Below are 18,520 nucleotides of genomic sequence, written 5' to 3'. Positions count from 1 at the left end.
GATCTTAAGTACTCTTTTATCTGAAATGTACATACAAAATTATGAAAACAACAAAATACACAACCCTTATATAATAAATATAATAATAAAAAGAACTTCACAAAAAATCCCCATTCTTTTAAAAATGCTGGTATATATAAATGTAAATGTATTGCAACAAATGTTATATTGGTATAATAAATATACATTTTAAAATAAATTATAATGATTACATTTCTAAAATTAAATTAAAATAAGACTGCCCCTAATTCAAATTTTGCTAAAGATTTTTTAAAAAATAACTAAAATATAAATATTGATTCAATACAGTATTAGAAATAATAAATACCCAAAAATACATTATCATTAATTCAGTTTAAGAAGAGTTACACATATACAATGAAATAAAGAAAAATAATTTTAATAATATTTCAAATATAAAAACTAATTTTAAAAATAATCTATTATATCAATACATTTTAGACAATAATAAAAAACTAATAACCAAAGTATTTATATTTCTTAACATATCTGTGTCTAATAAGAACTAATTTTAATTAATCTCTCATATTAAAATTAATTATCTCAATTTTTCTTAGTGCATTCCTTTCCTTATTTTTTCATACTCAGTCGCGATTTTATCGACTCATTATATACCCGATAATGAATTTTAAATTCGAAAACGGTCGTATTTTACAAATATAATAATATTCCAGGCCAAGCATTCGTTTATTTATTTATCTCTTATAATTTATTATAAACCATTTGTCGGTTTTTTATTATACATTAGCTAACGAGTGTTAACCATTGCCTAATTTTTAATCTTTATTTAATTATAAATAAACATTTCCGGCACTAAACATGAAAATATAATGATAATTGTAATGCAATGCGAAATCATATAATATAAATCAAATTACCAAATATGTCATGCTTTATATTTATTTTCGGTATTTTTAGAAACAAGGCTCTGTGTTCAGGGTATGCAGCTGCATCGTCTAACCTGTACAAGCCTATAGTCTGTGTTCGGGTTATTTCTCATTGTGCGCGAGATGATTACCTATCGTGCGAACAACGACGGGTGATTAATGGCTCTATTATATTATAGGGAATTCGTTCGCAAAACGGAAAACAAGCGGGAAACGTGTGCGCCAACGTGATCGACACAACAATAAAAAATATATTCCGGTCGGCGCAAACACCGCGGAATTCGGACGAACGCAGAACCGACGGCGGTGGCGGCGGCGACAACGGCATCGATTACGGTCGTCGTCGTACGCGTACTGCGCCCCGCGCGGGGCTTCGTGATAACGGTTCGCTAGGAGAAAGCACGCCAGAGTACGCCACTAACAACGACGTGTTATTCACGCGCACTGTTGTGTTAACACATTATCGGACGACGCGACGGATTTCATATCATAGCAACAACAACAACAACAACAACAACGACGACGACAACATTAACAGCGGCGATCGATTTCGACTATTCGACGCCGGGATATATTCATGGTGTTGCGGTCGTCATCGTCGTCGTCGCCGTTCTAGTCGGAGAAAACGTCGTGTTGGTCGGATACGGCCGCCGACGCAGCCGATCGATCCGTCGCGCCGTCCGATTGGAACAGAGCAACTCGTGCAGACGAAACGGTACGTACTCGTCAACTCCCGAGATCACGATTCAATCGTTCCGCTGTGGCCCTGGCTCCGTTGTCTGAGGTGCGTTCCGTGTACATTCGTTGTATGTTGGTCGTCCGCGGTGATCCGTCACCGCCAGTGCGCCCCGCGTCACGTTCGGCTGTTCAACGTAACGTTGACGTTCCGTCGCCGCACGATCATCAGTCGTTTCTTTGTTTTTTTCCCTATCAATTTAGGTAATATGTCCCAAACTTGTTGTCTACCGTTATAGTGAGCATGCACACTCGAGTGCCGTTTTGGTTTGCATCGTTATTGTAACGATAAGTAAACGCCGGATGGTAGTGTTGTACGTAATCCTGGTGTAATTTCATTGATCAATACTCTCCATGTAACTATAACATTTAAACGAGCATTTTTTTCTTATTATTTTCATTCTTATTGTGTGACGATCAGTGTAAAGTCATTTGGAGGGAAATATGATTACATTATAATTGAAGTTTATAGTAAATTTCAATACCTGTATTAAAATCAAAATGTTGTCTATGATATTCATGATTTTTTACATTTTACTCCATTAACTAATTTATAATGGTGTATTGATAATTTATATTTGACAGTTACATTATGTTACAAAAGGTGGAAAATATTACTCCTTATTTGAAATTTGGTCATTTCATTATTTTTATTAATTAATTAAATTAATATACCTAATTTTAATTTATAAATATAATACTGGCCTTTATGGTTTTTTTTTTAAATTTTTTATTAATATTGTTATAGATAACTTATTGAAAGTATGGAATTAGATAAAATGCTTGAAAATTCTTCATTAAAAATGTATTCTAGCGAAGTAGCTTCACAAGGTATATAATTATATTTAAAGTGTATCTTTTACATTATACTATGTATCAATTTCTAAAATATACTTACGATGTATAATAATTTTATTCAGATAAAATGATTATAAGAATAAAAAGGCAAGAACATGATATAGATGTTGAAAGTAAAGATTCATCAGTGGATCAGGAAGATATTGTGTATGTTTAAATAATATTAATTAATAAATATAAAAAAACTAATTTTAATAACTTAAATATTGAATTTACTATTGAAATAGGACATACACTTGTGAATTTGTACAAAAAGATGATGATGATGATGAAGATGTTGATGATGATGAAGATGATGATGATGAAGATGATGAAGATGAAGATGATGATGATTACGATGAAACTCTATCAGAGTTAAGTGACATATGTGATGATGAATCAGTTCGACAAGATGAAAATTTTAGTGAGTTAAATCAAAATATTTATTAATACTTAGTTCTTCTATTCATCAATTATTTTTATCTCCAAAAAGTATAATAAATAATTAAACTGGTAATGTATAATTTAATATATTCATTTTAAGTCAAACTATAAAAGTAGGTATGTTAAAAATTAGTTTCATTATTTTTAAAATGCAACTTATGATTTCTAATATTATGTACCAAATAAATAATTTAGTAAAACAATAGGTATTGATTGTTTAGTATTTTAAATTTTAGCACTGAATTAGGTTATTTTTAATTTATATTAATTTAAATATTAATTTTAAAAGTAAAGTTACCTTTTTTTTTAACATATTTACAATTTAAGTAAATATTTTTATATCCATGTCAAATTGTGTAATACATTCTTTTTAAATCTACAAATTTTGCGTAGGAAATAAATTAAATAGTAAAATTATTTCAGTAATTGTAGTATATTGAATGTACATAATAATGGTCAATAATAAGTATAAAATACAGAAATCAATGACAATGATCATATTCATAAATATATTGTCATTTTATATACAAAATCTGGTTTTTAATAGTTATTGAATAAGTTTAAAGTATTATATTATTTAGTTAATAATAATAAAAATATTCCATTTGAAAAATTCATAAAAATTATTGTTTTTTAGTTTATCCAGCTATAACTAACTCTGATGACGAAGATACTACTGATGTTACATGGCAACCACCGAATACCATTTTATCACCAACAGAACGTTTATCTCGCAAAAATACAAAATGTCTGTATTCAAAAGTTGGCAAGTCTGTAACAAGAAAAAAGAAATGTAATAATAAAAAGACTTGTGAAGAACCGGCTGCTAAACGTTTGGTACATTGCACATAGATTTATTTTTATCATTAAAGAATAAGATATTTATACTTGTAAAATTACTAGAAAAAAGAACGATTACCAAAAATCAAAAAAGTTTTAGAAGACATTTACATTTCCAAGCCAGATACCAATTTAGATCAACCAGTTGAAACAACTTCAAATGAATTAATGACAAAGAAAATTGGTGATTCACTCATTCCTAAAGGTAATATTGTAATATATTGTGCATAATTATTTTACTTGCATTTTTTTATACCTGAATTATAATAAAATTACATTTTATAACTATTCATCTGTATTGGATAAATTTAAGATTTTATGATGAATCTCAATACATAACCTCAATGTAAAATTTTTTTTGGTAATTATTACTAAGATAATATTTTATCAAACATTTTAATGTTACGTTCATTTGATTATAAGTCTTTTGTAAAGTTAATGAATACTTATTTTCAAATATTCATGTAATATTTTATTATAAGTGGATGAATACTTCAGGTATCAAATGTTTACCTTAAAAAGTGTTGTGATCCATGTTTGATTCATAATTTTAGGTATTTAATATTTACCACTGCTTAGACGCTAAATGAGTTGATTGTAAGCCATAGATGGTAATAAAGCGTTTACAAATTTACTTTACTTTCATAGACATTGTTATATTGTTACTTATGGGCTTATGTTGCTTAGCTCTATTATTATTAAAGTTTAATTTAAATGTGCTTTACCAAAGATCATTAAAGATTGTGAAAACTAATTTACATTTAATAATTTTATTACATTTGAATTATCATGATTATTTTTCAGTTTATAAACCAAGAAAAGGTATGGCTACACCAAAACAACGCTTAGGTCGAATTATTAAAATACATAAATTGATGAAATAACCATTGAAGAGAAAATCAAGATAAAATGCATTTTCTTATTTAAGTGGATCTTAGTTTAAGTGCCAAATATTTTAAATTAATCGAACAGTAATTTACAACTGTGTTCCAAAAAAAAAAAAAAAAAAACCAAATGTATATAGAAATATAAATCCAATTGAAACTACTTAAAAGTATTCTTACTTTTATTGATTAATTTAATTTATCGAAATCTGTAAAAATTATACCACAATATTGTAAAATGTTTTTTAATTTTAATATTAATAAACAAGTAAAACGTCCAACTTTTTAAATCAACTGTATTGATAATTTTTTGTGGAAGTTAATAAAATGTATATATATATATATATATATTAATATAAAACATACATGAACTTAAATCAGTAATTTTGATTTTGAGTGATTTAGTTCTAGTAAATGCTAAAGACTAAAATAACTCTGTATTTTTTTTTTTTAAGAATATGATAGTTTAGATAGAAATACATAGTATTTTATAGTTACATTTTCAAACACTTATGCAATTTTATTTGTGTGACAATACTTATGTATTTAAAAATGATACATGTATTAAATTTTCATGGTTGATGTATATTTTGTACTTTAGCGCCTTTAGTTTTTAATTAAATTAAAATTAATGTCAAAAAGTAATTTACATATGAATATAGTTTATTATATTTTTTTAACAATTTAAAACTATTGTAATATAGAACACAAATTAAAATTATCACAGTTTTATTATAATGTAATATACTTCTGTGTAAATTAATAAAATAAATATTTATAGTATTTCAATAATTTGTAATTAAAATCATTATTTTATTAATTTAAATATAAATTACATTTAGAAATTATAATTTTTTTTAAAAAAAAAAGAAGAAAAAGAAAAACTTATTTTGCTTAAAAAAAAAATATTAATATTTTTTATTGTAACCAAGTATTATAATATTAATTAATAGTAGCTTTTTTAGTCATTTCGTATTTAGTTTATAATTGTACAATCGAACACATATTTTATTTGTGTAATTTTTATTATTATTTTTCACTTGAGAATTTACTATTTTTTTTGTATTTCTTTTCTTTCATTCATTGGTTTTCTTATTTAGCAAGTACAAAGTTTTATATAAAGAGTTTATTGAATTCATAGAAATCCATGTAAACACATTGTTCAAAATGTTAATTTTTTTTTTTTTTTTTAAATATTTATATATTAAATGCCTTGTATAAAAACAAAAATAAATGTTTATTGTTTCAACCAATTTACTGTCTGTTTGTTATTACCTGTTGTAGACTCTGAATGTCAATATATCAAATGTTTGCAATCTATGTTTTGAAGTTTTATTTCTCGTGCTTGTTGAATTCTTACATTTGAGATAAGTCCATAAAGTTATAAATCAATGATCATTTATATTCGTGTTTTTAAAACATAATTTTTTTAAAAACTGTAGCTAAATAATTAATCTATAATATACCAAGGTTTTAAGGTATTCTGAGTCTATATGAGTGTAATCTAACCTCAACGTCTCGATAAAAGACTAAAATCTCCCAATTGAAACTGCGCATTGTAAATTTTGTTTTATTATATACGAATTAAATTATTATTATTTAATTATTATTTTTTAGTTTGAAAATAAAAACCTGATTATTCAAGAGTTAAACAATTTAATGTGATTTTTGACATTGCTTATATTCCATAAGAGAGTCAACATCTAGATTAAAACTGAATAGTTTTAACCTTAAATCACTCAACGTTCAGTTTATTTCTAGATTTATTTTTTAAAAATAATTGAAGTATAAAAAACTCGTTCAAATAGATAGGTTGTCGAAAGATAGTCCATCAATTTTCCAAGTGCAATTTTAGCGATTACTATATAACAGGGGTGGCAAATAAGTGGCACGCGTGCCAAGGTTGGCACGCATAAGATTTTAGATGGCACTTGAAAAACTATTATTTGTCTAGATATATATTTATAGATTTTTAAGTAACATACAATAAATTAAATTATCAATTGCACATATTAATATTATATACAACCACGTATTGTTATTTTATATTTATTACTATAAAATATAATTTATATGTTGTAATAGGTATAGTGGGACACTAAATTACTAGAAGTGTGTGTTCACTTAAACTAGAAGTTGTATTCTAACAAACAATAATAATATTTTATATTTTTTTTACATTATTTCTATTTTTACATAACTTTCTACATTATAATCATAATTTTTTCATTTATGTTTTTCTGTATTAGTAAACATTATTTCGGTACGGCTGAAATTTTTTTTTTTAATTATGTCATATATTGGCACGATGAAAAAATCCTATTTGCCATCCCTGCTATATAACCTTGTCAAATATTTAATCAGAATTGCACTAATGATGTATTAAAAAAAGATTATAGAGTCTGATCACATGAAAGTTCAATCGACGAATTTTTTTCAACTTCACTTGCTGATATTTTATATATATATATATATATATACTTTAATAATGTTAATATTGTATGGTTCACGGTCAAGTACCACTCTACTCACGGCCAATGGATTGAAAACCTCAGGTGTAGTGTATAAATACATTTCTTCTTGGGTTTGTAATGAATTGTAATATTTACTTTCCTTTGTTGTTACATTTCGATTAAAGTCGATAGGTACTAATTTAAGAATGCGACTGTCCATGTATTATAATTTATTTTAATCATTAGTATAATCAGTGGCGTAAATTGGATTCAATTTCTGGTGGTGTAAAGGCATATTTTCAACTTATAATTTCCAGCACACCAATTTCCTAAGTAAAATTCTTCCCAATAAACTATATATTTCCCCATGTATTTCTTTAAATAACAAATAAATTTTGAATTATTTTAGCAGTAAAACCTTTATTATAATATTAATAAAAAAAAAAAAACAATCAAATTTTGTTTATAGAATGCTGATTTCCTTGGCTCTTGAAAATAATATTATAGATAATTTTAATATTAGGTAAACAAATTTCAATAATTTTCTGGTGGTGCAAAAATGTATCTTTGCACCACTCAGTTTACGTCACTGAGTATAATACTGGGTATCGGTAATCGTCACACTAATCGGTATAATACGTATTAATATTTAATTTAAGTGTAGTTTACACGATGCTAGTTTACTAACGACTAGTGAAACACCATACTATCTTACTATCTCACTAGTAGATAGTAAAATAATTATTTCATATACACGATATTCAAATACTAGTAGCTACTAGTAGTATAAGTACCACTAGTACCAGTAGTCAGTACCACATACAGCCTCATGACTGATCATCGTGAAGTACCAAGAAATTGGAAAATATCATCATTGTTCCACTTCGCTTTAAAATGACTCATTATGAATTTGTTTATGATAATATATTTAACAAGAAAATTATCAGAAACAATAAATAACTAAAACTTATTATAATATCTGAATAATAACTGAATAATAAATATTCGGTATCGTTTTTAGTGTTTTCAGACGCACTGCCGGGGAAATACAAGCTACTAGTACAAAATAAACAACTAGTGCCCTATTACATGATACTATTTTTACTCACATCGGATAAGATAGCACGCTAGTTTGCTATTAAAGTTGAAATATTTCAACTTAACTCGCAAACTAGTTTACTATTAAAATAGTTTGCTAGTTTACTAGCACACTTAACTAGATAATGCTTTTTTAATATCAGATAGTGAACTAGCTTACTAGTTGCTAGTAAACTAGCATCGTGTAAACTACAATTTAGAAATGCATTTCACATTCATTTAAAATCATTCGATTGTTTGATTCTTTTTTTTCGATTATTTCCATTTCTAGTTTTTCGTTCATTCTCGTGTGTATCTGGTAGTCTGGTAAATTACTATATGTAATGATTGTTTCAAAGATAAGAGGCCCGAGAAAAAACGGATAATAATTCAGGGTCAAATATTGTATCTTAATATTATATAAATGACAATAATGAATTGTTCTCTATGTTACGTTGACCTATTCATCTTTTAAAAAAAGATTATCGGAAAAATATAAGTAGAGAAATTCCGTAAACCCATCATTGAGTTATACGAATTCCTAGTAAAGTATTTATTTTTTTTATGTAATTCTCTAGCAAACAACGTAGTAAAAAGTTATCGTCGCGCTATTCATTATTAAGGTACACACACACACACACACACAGCCTGAAATTAACGTCAAGCGTACACGTACACGTTCCGCAGTGGTAATTAACATTAATAGGTTCTCGAGACCGAGATGACGAGTGTCTATAATATTCGTCGCAGAAAAAAAATTTTTCGTGAGAGTGAGAGAGACAGATGAGAAAATTACAATGATAACAACGATACGTCGCGCGCGGACGGTTTTGATTGTTCGCGTAGGCAGAACAAGTCGTTATTGTACCAACGAATTCGATCGACGACCGTAGGCGAAGAGGGCGAAAAACGTACGGTCGGCACCCACAGTCAGGAATACCGAACCGTGGCGAATCGTCCCGAAACGCGCGCGACACGGACGATGTGCGAGGGAGAGCGGTCGCCGATTTCAGCGCCTACCGCTCGCCGCGGAAGTTGACACGACGTCGTGATAACAAAAATCATCTCCGCCCGTCCATAACCAACGCTATCCATCGTCCATTTTTGTTTTCCCGTTTTTCAATTTTTATTATCACTTAAACTACGTTTCGTTTTATTTTTTCTGTTATGTTTTAATTTCGTTCCCCGCAGACGACGGACGGCGGTTGTCCCTCATCTTTTCCCGAAATAAAATCCACCGTATTTTTTTTTTATCCTTCTCGCCTTTTCGTCCGGTCGCGCGGCGAAACACCGCTGCCGACTACAGTGCGTACGATCAGTGTTTCCGCCGTCGTCGGTCGTGATTCGCGCGCCGTGATACCACCGCCACCGCTGCCGCCGCTTACAGTCTCCCTCTATCATTCGTCCCCTCCACCAACCCGTTCGTTATTCCTCTCTCTCTCTCACTCGTCATTTTATTTTCTTTTGTTTTCGTCTCCGCTCGTTGCCACTGCTGCCGGTCAAGAGGAGAGAAAAAAAAAAAAAAACTCGTCGTTAAACATCAAAGTACCGTCTTTACTTTTGTACATTTTCCACCTCTGCGCTCGTCATCGAATTATTCGTGATATTCACGCGGCGGAACAACGCAATGACGTCGAACGCCGCTACCGCTGGCGATCAGCAAAAAAACGGCGACCCGATGAAACAGACGATGTTGATCATCGAACATAAAATCAGAAATCTAGAAAAACGCAAGGTACGTAAATATGTAGCCCGTATTCGAGAGTAGTGCATTATTACTATTTATGACAAAACATAACAAACCATCTATATTATAGCCTGGACACGATAAGAAGAAGAAGTACTATTTATGACAAAATTTAGTGCTATCTGTCTGTATACTGGATTCGTTTTATTACTATTTCACTATATCCGATTCAAAAATTGATTTTTCAGTTTTCTATAACGATACATATTAACCTTAAATATTAACCTTTAACAGTTTAATATGAGCATTATTATCCGGCATAATTTTAGTTTAACATATCGATTTTTTTATTTATTTTTTTCTAAAATGTGTGTTCTAGGGTGTTTTATTAGTTTGCTAACAAAAAGTAGCCCGAACAAACTTCGTTTTGAAGTTATTAATGAAAAACTTCAAAAACTTCATTTTTTTCATAATGCGCATTTTTTTTTTAAAAAAATACATAGAATTGAATATTTAATTTTAATTTTCACATATTTACATTTTTATTGTCCCTGTTACCTACTTGAGGTGGTTTTGCATAGCAAGTCGAGGGATATTTTCGATTTGCGGAACGAAGCGATGGCGCCGAGAAGTGTAGCGACGAGTGCTGAAACACTCATATAATAGTTTCATTGGCCATTGCTGATACCACACGCATCATTTGCAAAAAAAATTTTATCTCATTTTCACACTATTAAACAATTTTTAGTGAATTATTCTTCATAAATACTTCGTATGTAGGTGGACCGGAGTCAATTATTAAAATTGATGAATCAAAATTCAAAAGTGGAAAATCTCACATAGGATATCATTTCAAGTTTTTGAAGTTTTTCATCAATAACTTCAAAACGAAGTTTGTCCGGGGTTCTTTTTTTTTACATACTTATAAAACACCCTAAACACACATTTTGGAAAAAAAAATTATAAAAATCGATAGGTTGCTTAACTAAAATCATTCCCATTATCCTCTATTGACTCGCAATATTCTTTTTCAATAACTAGTTAGTAACCATTGAACACCCTATCACTTATTTTACAGTTTTTAATGATATTGTACTTTGCTAAATCCAATTTACTTTTAGTGATTACGAAATAAAATCTCAGTTCTGCCATATTGTTAACATATATTCAATACACAAATAAATAAATATTAATTTATAAGTCGAATAGGTTGTAGTATTTACTGAATATTGAACTAGGATCATATGATATATTTCTTAAGATATAGCTTATGATATGTTTTTATAGTCTTACAGTTGATATAAAGGTAGTAAGAACTATTCTTAGTATTTAAAATAGATATTAGCTAATTATTTGAAGTACATACACAATTGTTGTATAGTGCGTTAATTATTATTATCATGAATTAATATATTATAGACAAGATAGTTAATAGATAATAAGATAGCATTTTTATAGATGTTATTTATTGTTTTTTTATCATAACATACCTTCAAGTATATGGTTTACAAATCATAATTACTCAAGTATCATCATATTGAATTTACTGGTATTTAATATTCAATTATTAAATTACCTATAGTACATAATTTATATTAATTTATATGAAAAAAATTATTTTGAAGTGTTTAGTTTACATAAATATGTATTTATTCAATTTAAATTAGTTTTATAATCAGCCTATTTATATAATTTCTTAGTAATTATTGAAACAATATTGAATAATACGTTGAAAGAAAAATTTAATTTCTTTATTGATATTGTTGTAGTTTTTATTGAATTAAAAATGAATGTTGTTATATTTATATTTATGACTAAAACTAAATGTTTTTGTGTTTAGTGCTCTTTATAATTCAAGCTTAAACTATTAATTTTTTTTTTTTTTAAAAAAAAAAGGTATATAGAATATAAAGTTATTTTCAAATCTGTATTTATGATTTAGGATTATTTTTTATTAAAATCCTGTTGGGTATAATTAACTTTATTGTTTAATTTTTATGTTTTATTTAGCTAAAATTAGAAGGATACCTTCAACTACAACGCGAAGGAACACTATTAAGTGATGATAAATTGGTAGCTGCATCCAAATTTAATGAAGTACTTAGTACTTTAGATTTTGCTAGAAATTTGAAAAAACAATTGAGTTCACTTTTAACAACTACAAAACAAAAAAAACACAATACAGATGGAGAAAAACTTCCCATTAAAGTTGATGTTAAAATCAAAGAAGTTTTAATTTTTCAGGTAAATAACTTAAAATTATAAATAGGTAAATAATAAAAATTAACTAAAGTATAGTTAAATTAGTTAGTTTTGTAGATTGTAACTACTATATTTAGTTCAATTGTTGATTATTTAGTGTGTAAAATTTTTCCTATATTTTGTTTAGTAGCCTAATTTAAAGATACTATTTTTAAGTAAAATTATTGTAAATTTTTTTTTAAATGCAGAAAAGTCTAATTCATTACACGTGTACCTGTTCAGTAAAATCAAATTATGGATTGAAAAATGTGTTGGTTTGAGTAAATAAAACTAAACAATTTATAATAAAAAAAAATAAAATATTTTATAGGGAAAATAAAATATGTTATGAAATCAATAATCAATTTTCTGTAAGAATTTAAAAGATTAAATACAATTTCATTAATATTTAATGTTAATGTTGAGCATCAATTTGTATAAATACAAATATTTTTTAAACTAAATAAAACTTATTTGTTTATTTTTTCAATTTATTTAATGTTGATCAATTTATGTATTTATATTACTTTTACATTAACTTTAACATTAATATTGGTACTGAATTTTAATTGGTAAATGTATTGTATAGAAGAGGCTGTTTATACTTCATTAAAATTATAAATATTAACTAAGAGGATAAAGTTGCCACACAAATTTGATAAAATCTTAAATATTTTTTAGTACTTACATAAATATATGAAATTTATCTGCTCTTCTCATCAATATTTTAACATTGCTCTACAGCTCTGTTTTGGTAGTATTGACACATCAATATAGTGTCTAGGCCAGTCTTCATATTCAGTCACATATTGAAACTCTCCAAGGACAACATTAATATGAAATTCACTGGTCAGTACTCGGAATTATGTTTTTTTGTTTACTAATCAGGTTAATCAATATAATATTATTTCGTACTTGTAACTTTTGAATGATTTTTTAGAACTTAAATACCTTTACTTGTGGTATGAGTGTTTTTTCTTTAATTATATTTTGTAACTTTAATATTATATTTAAATATAATTATATAATTTATTTATCTTTAACACAAATGCTACTTACATTTTTGGTGAAATCACTGAAATATGATTTTATGAAATGGTACTATTGTAAAACATATTATAACGAATTATAAGTTCTTATAAGTGCTAGTTTCTTGTATATATAAAAATTAAATTTTTATTATAGTGTTTCTAATATAATATCTAATAGAAAATCAGCAAATGTTTTATATTATTTTGATATTCTTTAGTACCATAATATGTTATTAATGATAATACTTAGTTATTTATTGTGTTGTATTAATATTAATTTAAATATAATATTTATATAAGGAATTCAAAGTAAAATACTTTAATTATTAACAGTAAATATAACTGATGTATTTAAATTGTATATTTTAGATATTTGATGTAACTTATGTTTATTTATTTTTTAGAATATATTAGAAAATATCAAAGAAGAAACTGTGAAAAAAGATTTATTAACTGGTGATAATGGTGCTGTAAAATTAACTGACGATGAGATCTCTAAACTTTGTCATTTTTCTAAAATGGTTTCACCCAAACGTTGTGTAGAAGAAGGAAAACCACTTTTTGAGGTAATTTGTTAAATACATTTGGTTGTCTGTGCTCATAATTCAAAAATACTTCCTCAATTTTATTTTTATTATCCTTGAAAATGACATAACAATTTTGATCACAATTCTTTAATATTTTAAACCTTTATGTTTTCATAAAAATAACAAAATCTATGTTATTGTAAAAACTGGAGTTTAAAACAATTTATAAAAATATTTAAAATATATTTTTAAATATTATTTTAGTTTTTTTTTATGATAAGAGCTTAACTAATTATTTTAATTTTAATTTTGTGTTCCTATTTAGTTTTGAGGTTTATATATTTATACATTTATACATACTTACATGTGATCCATACTTATTATTAATGTTATTGTTTATTTATTTATTTATTTTTAAATACAGGATCAACTTAAGACTGTTTCTAAGCATTATGTAAAGCTAATAGAAAGTAAACCTAATATTGTTGCGGGTACGAGTTATGCTAATTTAAAAGAATGTTTGTTAAAAATTGAAAGAAGTGGTTATCTAGATTGTATAGTAAAAAATGTTGATAAAGAAGTTAGTAAAATATATATTATTATTAATTTGTCCACAATATATGATGTAAATTAAAAAATTATGTTTTTTGTAGGTAGAGGTACCTAATGAAGTTAATAACCTAGAAACCCAAGTATCTCAAACTGTAAATCAGCCAATAGTTTCTAATGATGATCACATACCTGATAATGTACCAAGTAATTTAATATTCATTAATTTGAATTACCAATAATTTATTTTAAACATTAATATTTATTTAGATTCCGGTGTTCCAAATGTAGAATACACAGCAAATAAAATTGAAACAATTTATTTTACAAATAATAATATTAGTGGAAATACTGTTGAACAAAAAACATACCAAAATAGGAATGATACAGAATCAGTATTGAATACTTCATTTGATTTTTTACAAGTGTGTTTGAGGGTTATATATTATAAAAATACAAATTCATTGAAATATTTAATATACTTAATTCAGGACTCCCTGCTCGAAGAAGATCATGTCAATGTCAACTTGGATTCCATTCCTACTCAAACATTTTCATCTTCTCTGTATACTAACAATGGACCAACAGATGAAGCAATTTTAAAAATACTTTCTACTCCTCCTCAGCACCATGCTTTGAATTCTGTTCCTTACAAAGTATTATATTTTTTTTAAATAGTTTAATAATTGAATAACATACTATACAAATGTGTAATAATGTTTAGGAATCAAAACTAAACCATTTAGGAAATGTTGTGAATGTTTCAAACTCAAATTCCTGGACAGGAAAATCTGAAGTTAATTGGCAAAATAGAACAGAAACTGTGGATAGTAATAATTTACCAAGAGAAAATTGGTCAATGGCTCAAATGATTAGTAATACTACAAATAATGATTGGCTTATTAAAAATAATTGGGTTCAGATGGCTGAAGAAGATAAACAGCAAGAACCACCAAATCAACCATCACAAAAAAATTCTTCCAATTTCGGTTTAGTTACTAATGGTATTTAATTCAAATATTTTCTAAATCAAGTTTAATATATTTATTCAATTGGCAGTAGTTATCAAGCACTAAAAATGTAACAGTAAATAAGAAGTTTTTAATTATTTCTAATTTTATTTCTTTTAATCTAAACAATAACATATGTAATTTAAAGTAAAATAATTTTTTTGAAACGTTTAAATTTAAAGACAATATACTGTATATTTATTATATTAATTACTATTTTTATTTTTTATTTAAATTATTTTACTTAAATGATGAAGTATAATGATATTTACATTTAAAATATTTGAATAATTTAAGGTCAAGAAATCAAATTTGTCTGCTAATTTATTTTCATCATGTTAAAACCAAACCAGAAAATTAGATTAACTCATTATAATTATAAAAAATGTATCCAATATAATTTAAACTTAGAGATATCAATTATTATTATAGTTGTATATTTATAGTTATATTTTTAATTTAGGATATACAGAGAATCTCAATGAGTTATTACAAAAATCAGTAGTTTTCAGTAAACAAGAATCATACCCTGTTACCACTTCATCGAATAACTCAACATTTTATCAAAATAGTTATGGGCAACAATCACCTAATCATAATATTGGACATTATACTAACTCCAACAATAGTTTTGACCGAAACCAATCTAATGATTTTAATAAAAGATCTGCTCCCTTAAAAAATAAAGTTCCGTATACAGGAGAAGGTTAGTTGTATTATTATTATTACTATTTATGATAGTCATCGTTATTATTTATTACAGGTGGACCATCAAGAGGTTATCAACAAGGCAACTCATATGTTTATAGTAATCGCTCATATAAAAATAACAGTAATCAATATAGTAACAATGATTATTCCCGAATCTCACGACAAACATAACAAAAATTGCTATTAATATAATAAAAATTCATTCAATGAATTGCCTAATTGAATATTCTGCTATGGATTTCTCCTTTAAAATCTAAATTAGTTTGTATATATCCACCTTCCCTCTCACCAATATCAACCTACTAGATAATACCAAATATTTTTTTTAATAAAACATCCTTTATTTATTCATTTCTTATTCAGTATTTATCTGAATTATTTAACAGCTATATACATATATAATATAGAATTTGAATGTAAAGTTGTTGAGCTGTTACTTTATTGCACAAAAAATTAAGCTTAAAGTCTTAGCATAAATTAATAATTGCATAATTAACATTAAATTCATGTAGATTTAATTGATTATATTTTGTTTTTATCAAACATGTGTCATTATTCCTTGATCAGTATCTAAAATAAATTTTAAGGGGTATTTTTGGCGTTTTTGTTCTTGGTGGCGGTCAATTTCTATTTATATATATATATATATTTACAAATTTATTATAATTACATTTTTCCATTAAGTTCAAAATCATTATTTTTCATCATATATTTATGAAATGTAATGTTTAATATTTTAATGAAACTTAAGTCTTGAGAAAATATAAATAATGCGCATGATGTATTTAATAATTTTAAATACTTGCAAATTCCTTTATAGATTTTTTTTTTATATATATTGTATGTGTTTTTAGTTCTACATTTGTACATTTAATTAAGAATATGAAATAAATATATATGACGATTATATTATAAATTTGCAGCGGTATTTTATTAGTTTTTTTATGAAGTATGAATATTAAGTGTATTCTTAAAAAATGCAACTACCAATGGGTAGTACAAATTTAATAGGCTATAGAATGAAATGTCCACTTTACCTTAAATTACAGAGTGGAATGTATTCTAGTATGGTCACATGTGGTTTGGCGAATGATAACAACTTTCATGATAAGAAAACCAAGACCTTATTGGGCTTCAAATAATTTAATAGTATATTTATATGTGTCAACTATTGAATAGTCATGTACAATTAGTTGTTAAAGTGTATTTTTTATTCATTATCAAATACAGAATAGCTATTGAATAAATAGCAATTACACTGTAATTGTAGTAGTTGTTTATGGTCGGAATCAAAGAAAGATCTAAAATTATCATAAAACCTATTCAATTAATGATAAATAAAATTATCTTTATATGTGAGCATTATTAATTTTCACATAATTCAGTTGTTTGCTTTGCATTAATGTATGGTTTAATTAATATTATAGTGTTGAATCTAGACCCATACACAGCTATTGTCCAAGGGGGTTCAATATCATATATATGCTATGTTAGGTAGGAAGTCAATAGTAAGTATACCAATAAGTCATATGATATATATAGAGTAACGACACGAGTCATTAGCAGTTTAGTGTATTATTTATTATTTGACGTCCGTCTTAAAAAATCAATTCAGTTTAATAAGATTTGGGTTTAGATACCTAATTATAAAGAATGTTGTACTCTGTTAACTATAAGTATTAGTTTTTAAGAGATACTTTTATTTTATTTTTCTCTGTAGTTATTTTTTTATATTTATATATACACTAGTGTATAATTAAAAAAAATCCAGTCTTTAGCAATATTAAGTTCTAGTCTTTGGTATCAATCATTTTTTGGCAGTTAAAAAAATCCAGTGTTGGGTATTAAACTTCAAAATGTTTATAATTCATAAAATAACTAGGTATTAGAAAAAGTAATAAACAAGAACATCATTAATTACATTAATGAACTTCTTTCTATTATTCTTTAATATAAATATTAATTATAATATATTAAAATATTAAAACAACAACATTTTAGTTTCTTTTTTCATAAATTCCTCGATAAATTCTTACTTTTTTAAAAATAAATAATATTCAGTTAGTGCCAAAGTAATGTCGTCATGCACTATTATTTTTGTACTTTTTAAAATTTTCGCAAAATTACTTTGTTTTAATGTATTACAAACGGAAGTGACCAAAGTTGTTGGATTGAGTGTTAGTTTGAAGGTAGCATGGGCAGTTCGACCACCCTCAAGCCAGTGTAGCTACGATTCTAGAAGATGCTACAGCTAAGGCAATGTCGCGAGTACTTCTAACTTTCGCTAAAATCAAATTGATTAAAAAAGTTTTTCATTTTTAAACTTTTTAACCCTTTAACTTAACTCCCTTGGTGTTGAAATTTAAAAAATCCATTCTTAATGGATGTCTACATTGTGAAACCAAACATTTATATGCATATATAAACAATACATTTCATTCTCATAGCTTCAGCGGTTTTGGCTAGGTGATTTTTCCCGTATTTACACTTTTTAACCCTTTTAACGCTCTTAGGGGTTGAATTTTGAAAAATCCTTTTTTCCGGATGTCTACATCATGCAACGAATCTACTGACCAAATTTCATAC

At 26.4% G+C, this 18,520-nt stretch overlaps 2 protein-coding genes across 4 annotated transcripts; both read left to right on the top strand.

Annotated features, from left to right (window-relative positions):
* The first annotated feature begins 978 nt into the window (after nucleotides 1-978).
* On the top strand, nucleotides 979-4,754 carry LOC112683443 (eisosome protein SEG2-like). 3 transcript variants are annotated; one of them, XM_025554492.1, is made up of 7 exons: nucleotides 979-1,692; nucleotides 2,392-2,474; nucleotides 2,564-2,648; nucleotides 2,729-2,904; nucleotides 3,562-3,761; nucleotides 3,828-3,969; nucleotides 4,569-4,754. In XM_025554492.1, exons 2-7 carry the CDS (start codon nucleotides 2,408-2,410, stop codon nucleotides 4,646-4,648), a joined length of 750 nt encoding a protein of 249 aa, XP_025410277.1. In that variant the 5' UTR covers nucleotides 979-1,692; nucleotides 2,392-2,407; the 3' UTR covers nucleotides 4,649-4,754. The 3 variants fall into 3 exon arrangements, with proteins under 3 accessions (XP_025410277.1, XP_025410278.1, XP_025410276.1); XM_025554491.1 differs by having other exon boundaries at nucleotides 981-1,623; XM_025554493.1 differs by lacking the exon at nucleotides 2,392-2,474 and having other exon boundaries at nucleotides 980-1,623.
* A 4,333-nt stretch (nucleotides 4,755-9,087) lies between these two features.
* LOC112683449 (caprin-2-like) lies at nucleotides 9,088-16,626 on the top strand. The gene is made up of 10 exons (XM_025554502.1): nucleotides 9,088-9,913; nucleotides 11,876-12,109; nucleotides 13,542-13,703; nucleotides 14,089-14,244; nucleotides 14,318-14,420; nucleotides 14,484-14,638; nucleotides 14,705-14,869; nucleotides 14,938-15,217; nucleotides 15,687-15,929; nucleotides 15,987-16,626. Exons 1-10 carry the CDS (start codon nucleotides 9,806-9,808, stop codon nucleotides 16,103-16,105), a joined length of 1,725 nt encoding a protein of 574 aa, XP_025410287.1. The 5' UTR covers nucleotides 9,088-9,805; the 3' UTR covers nucleotides 16,106-16,626.
* Nucleotides 16,627-18,520: the final 1,894 nt, after the last annotated feature.

This window comes from Sipha flava, unplaced genomic scaffold (genome assembly GCF_003268045.1).
Source record: "Sipha flava isolate LNK unplaced genomic scaffold, YSA_version1 226_pilon_pilon, whole genome shotgun sequence".
Lineage (NCBI taxonomy): Eukaryota > Metazoa > Arthropoda > Insecta > Hemiptera > Aphididae > Sipha > Sipha flava.
The sequence above is the reverse complement of the archived record's forward strand: the minus strand, read 5'-3'. Positions and strand labels throughout refer to the sequence as shown.

Bases quoted from the DNA above. Each gene is read 5' to 3' on its own strand.
- LOC112683443 (XM_025554492.1), top strand. From the start codon at position 2,408: ATGGAATTAGATAAAATGCTTGAAAATTCTTCATTAAAAATGTATTCT. The intron at 2,475-2,563 runs GTATATAATTAT...AATTTTATTCAG, and splicing joins TAGCGAAGTAGCTTCACAAG to ATAAAATGATTATAAGAATA. The intron at 2,649-2,728 runs GTATGTTTAAAT...CTATTGAAATAG, and splicing joins GTGGATCAGGAAGATATTGT to GACATACACTTGTGAATTTG.
- LOC112683449 (XM_025554502.1), top strand. From the start codon at position 9,806: ATGACGTCGAACGCCGCTACCGCTGGCGATCAGCAAAAAAACGGCGAC. The intron at 13,704-14,088 runs GTAATTTGTTAA...TTTTAAATACAG, and splicing joins AAGGAAAACCACTTTTTGAG to GATCAACTTAAGACTGTTTC. The intron at 14,639-14,704 runs GTGTGTTTGAGG...TACTTAATTCAG, and splicing joins CTTCATTTGATTTTTTACAA to GACTCCCTGCTCGAAGAAGA.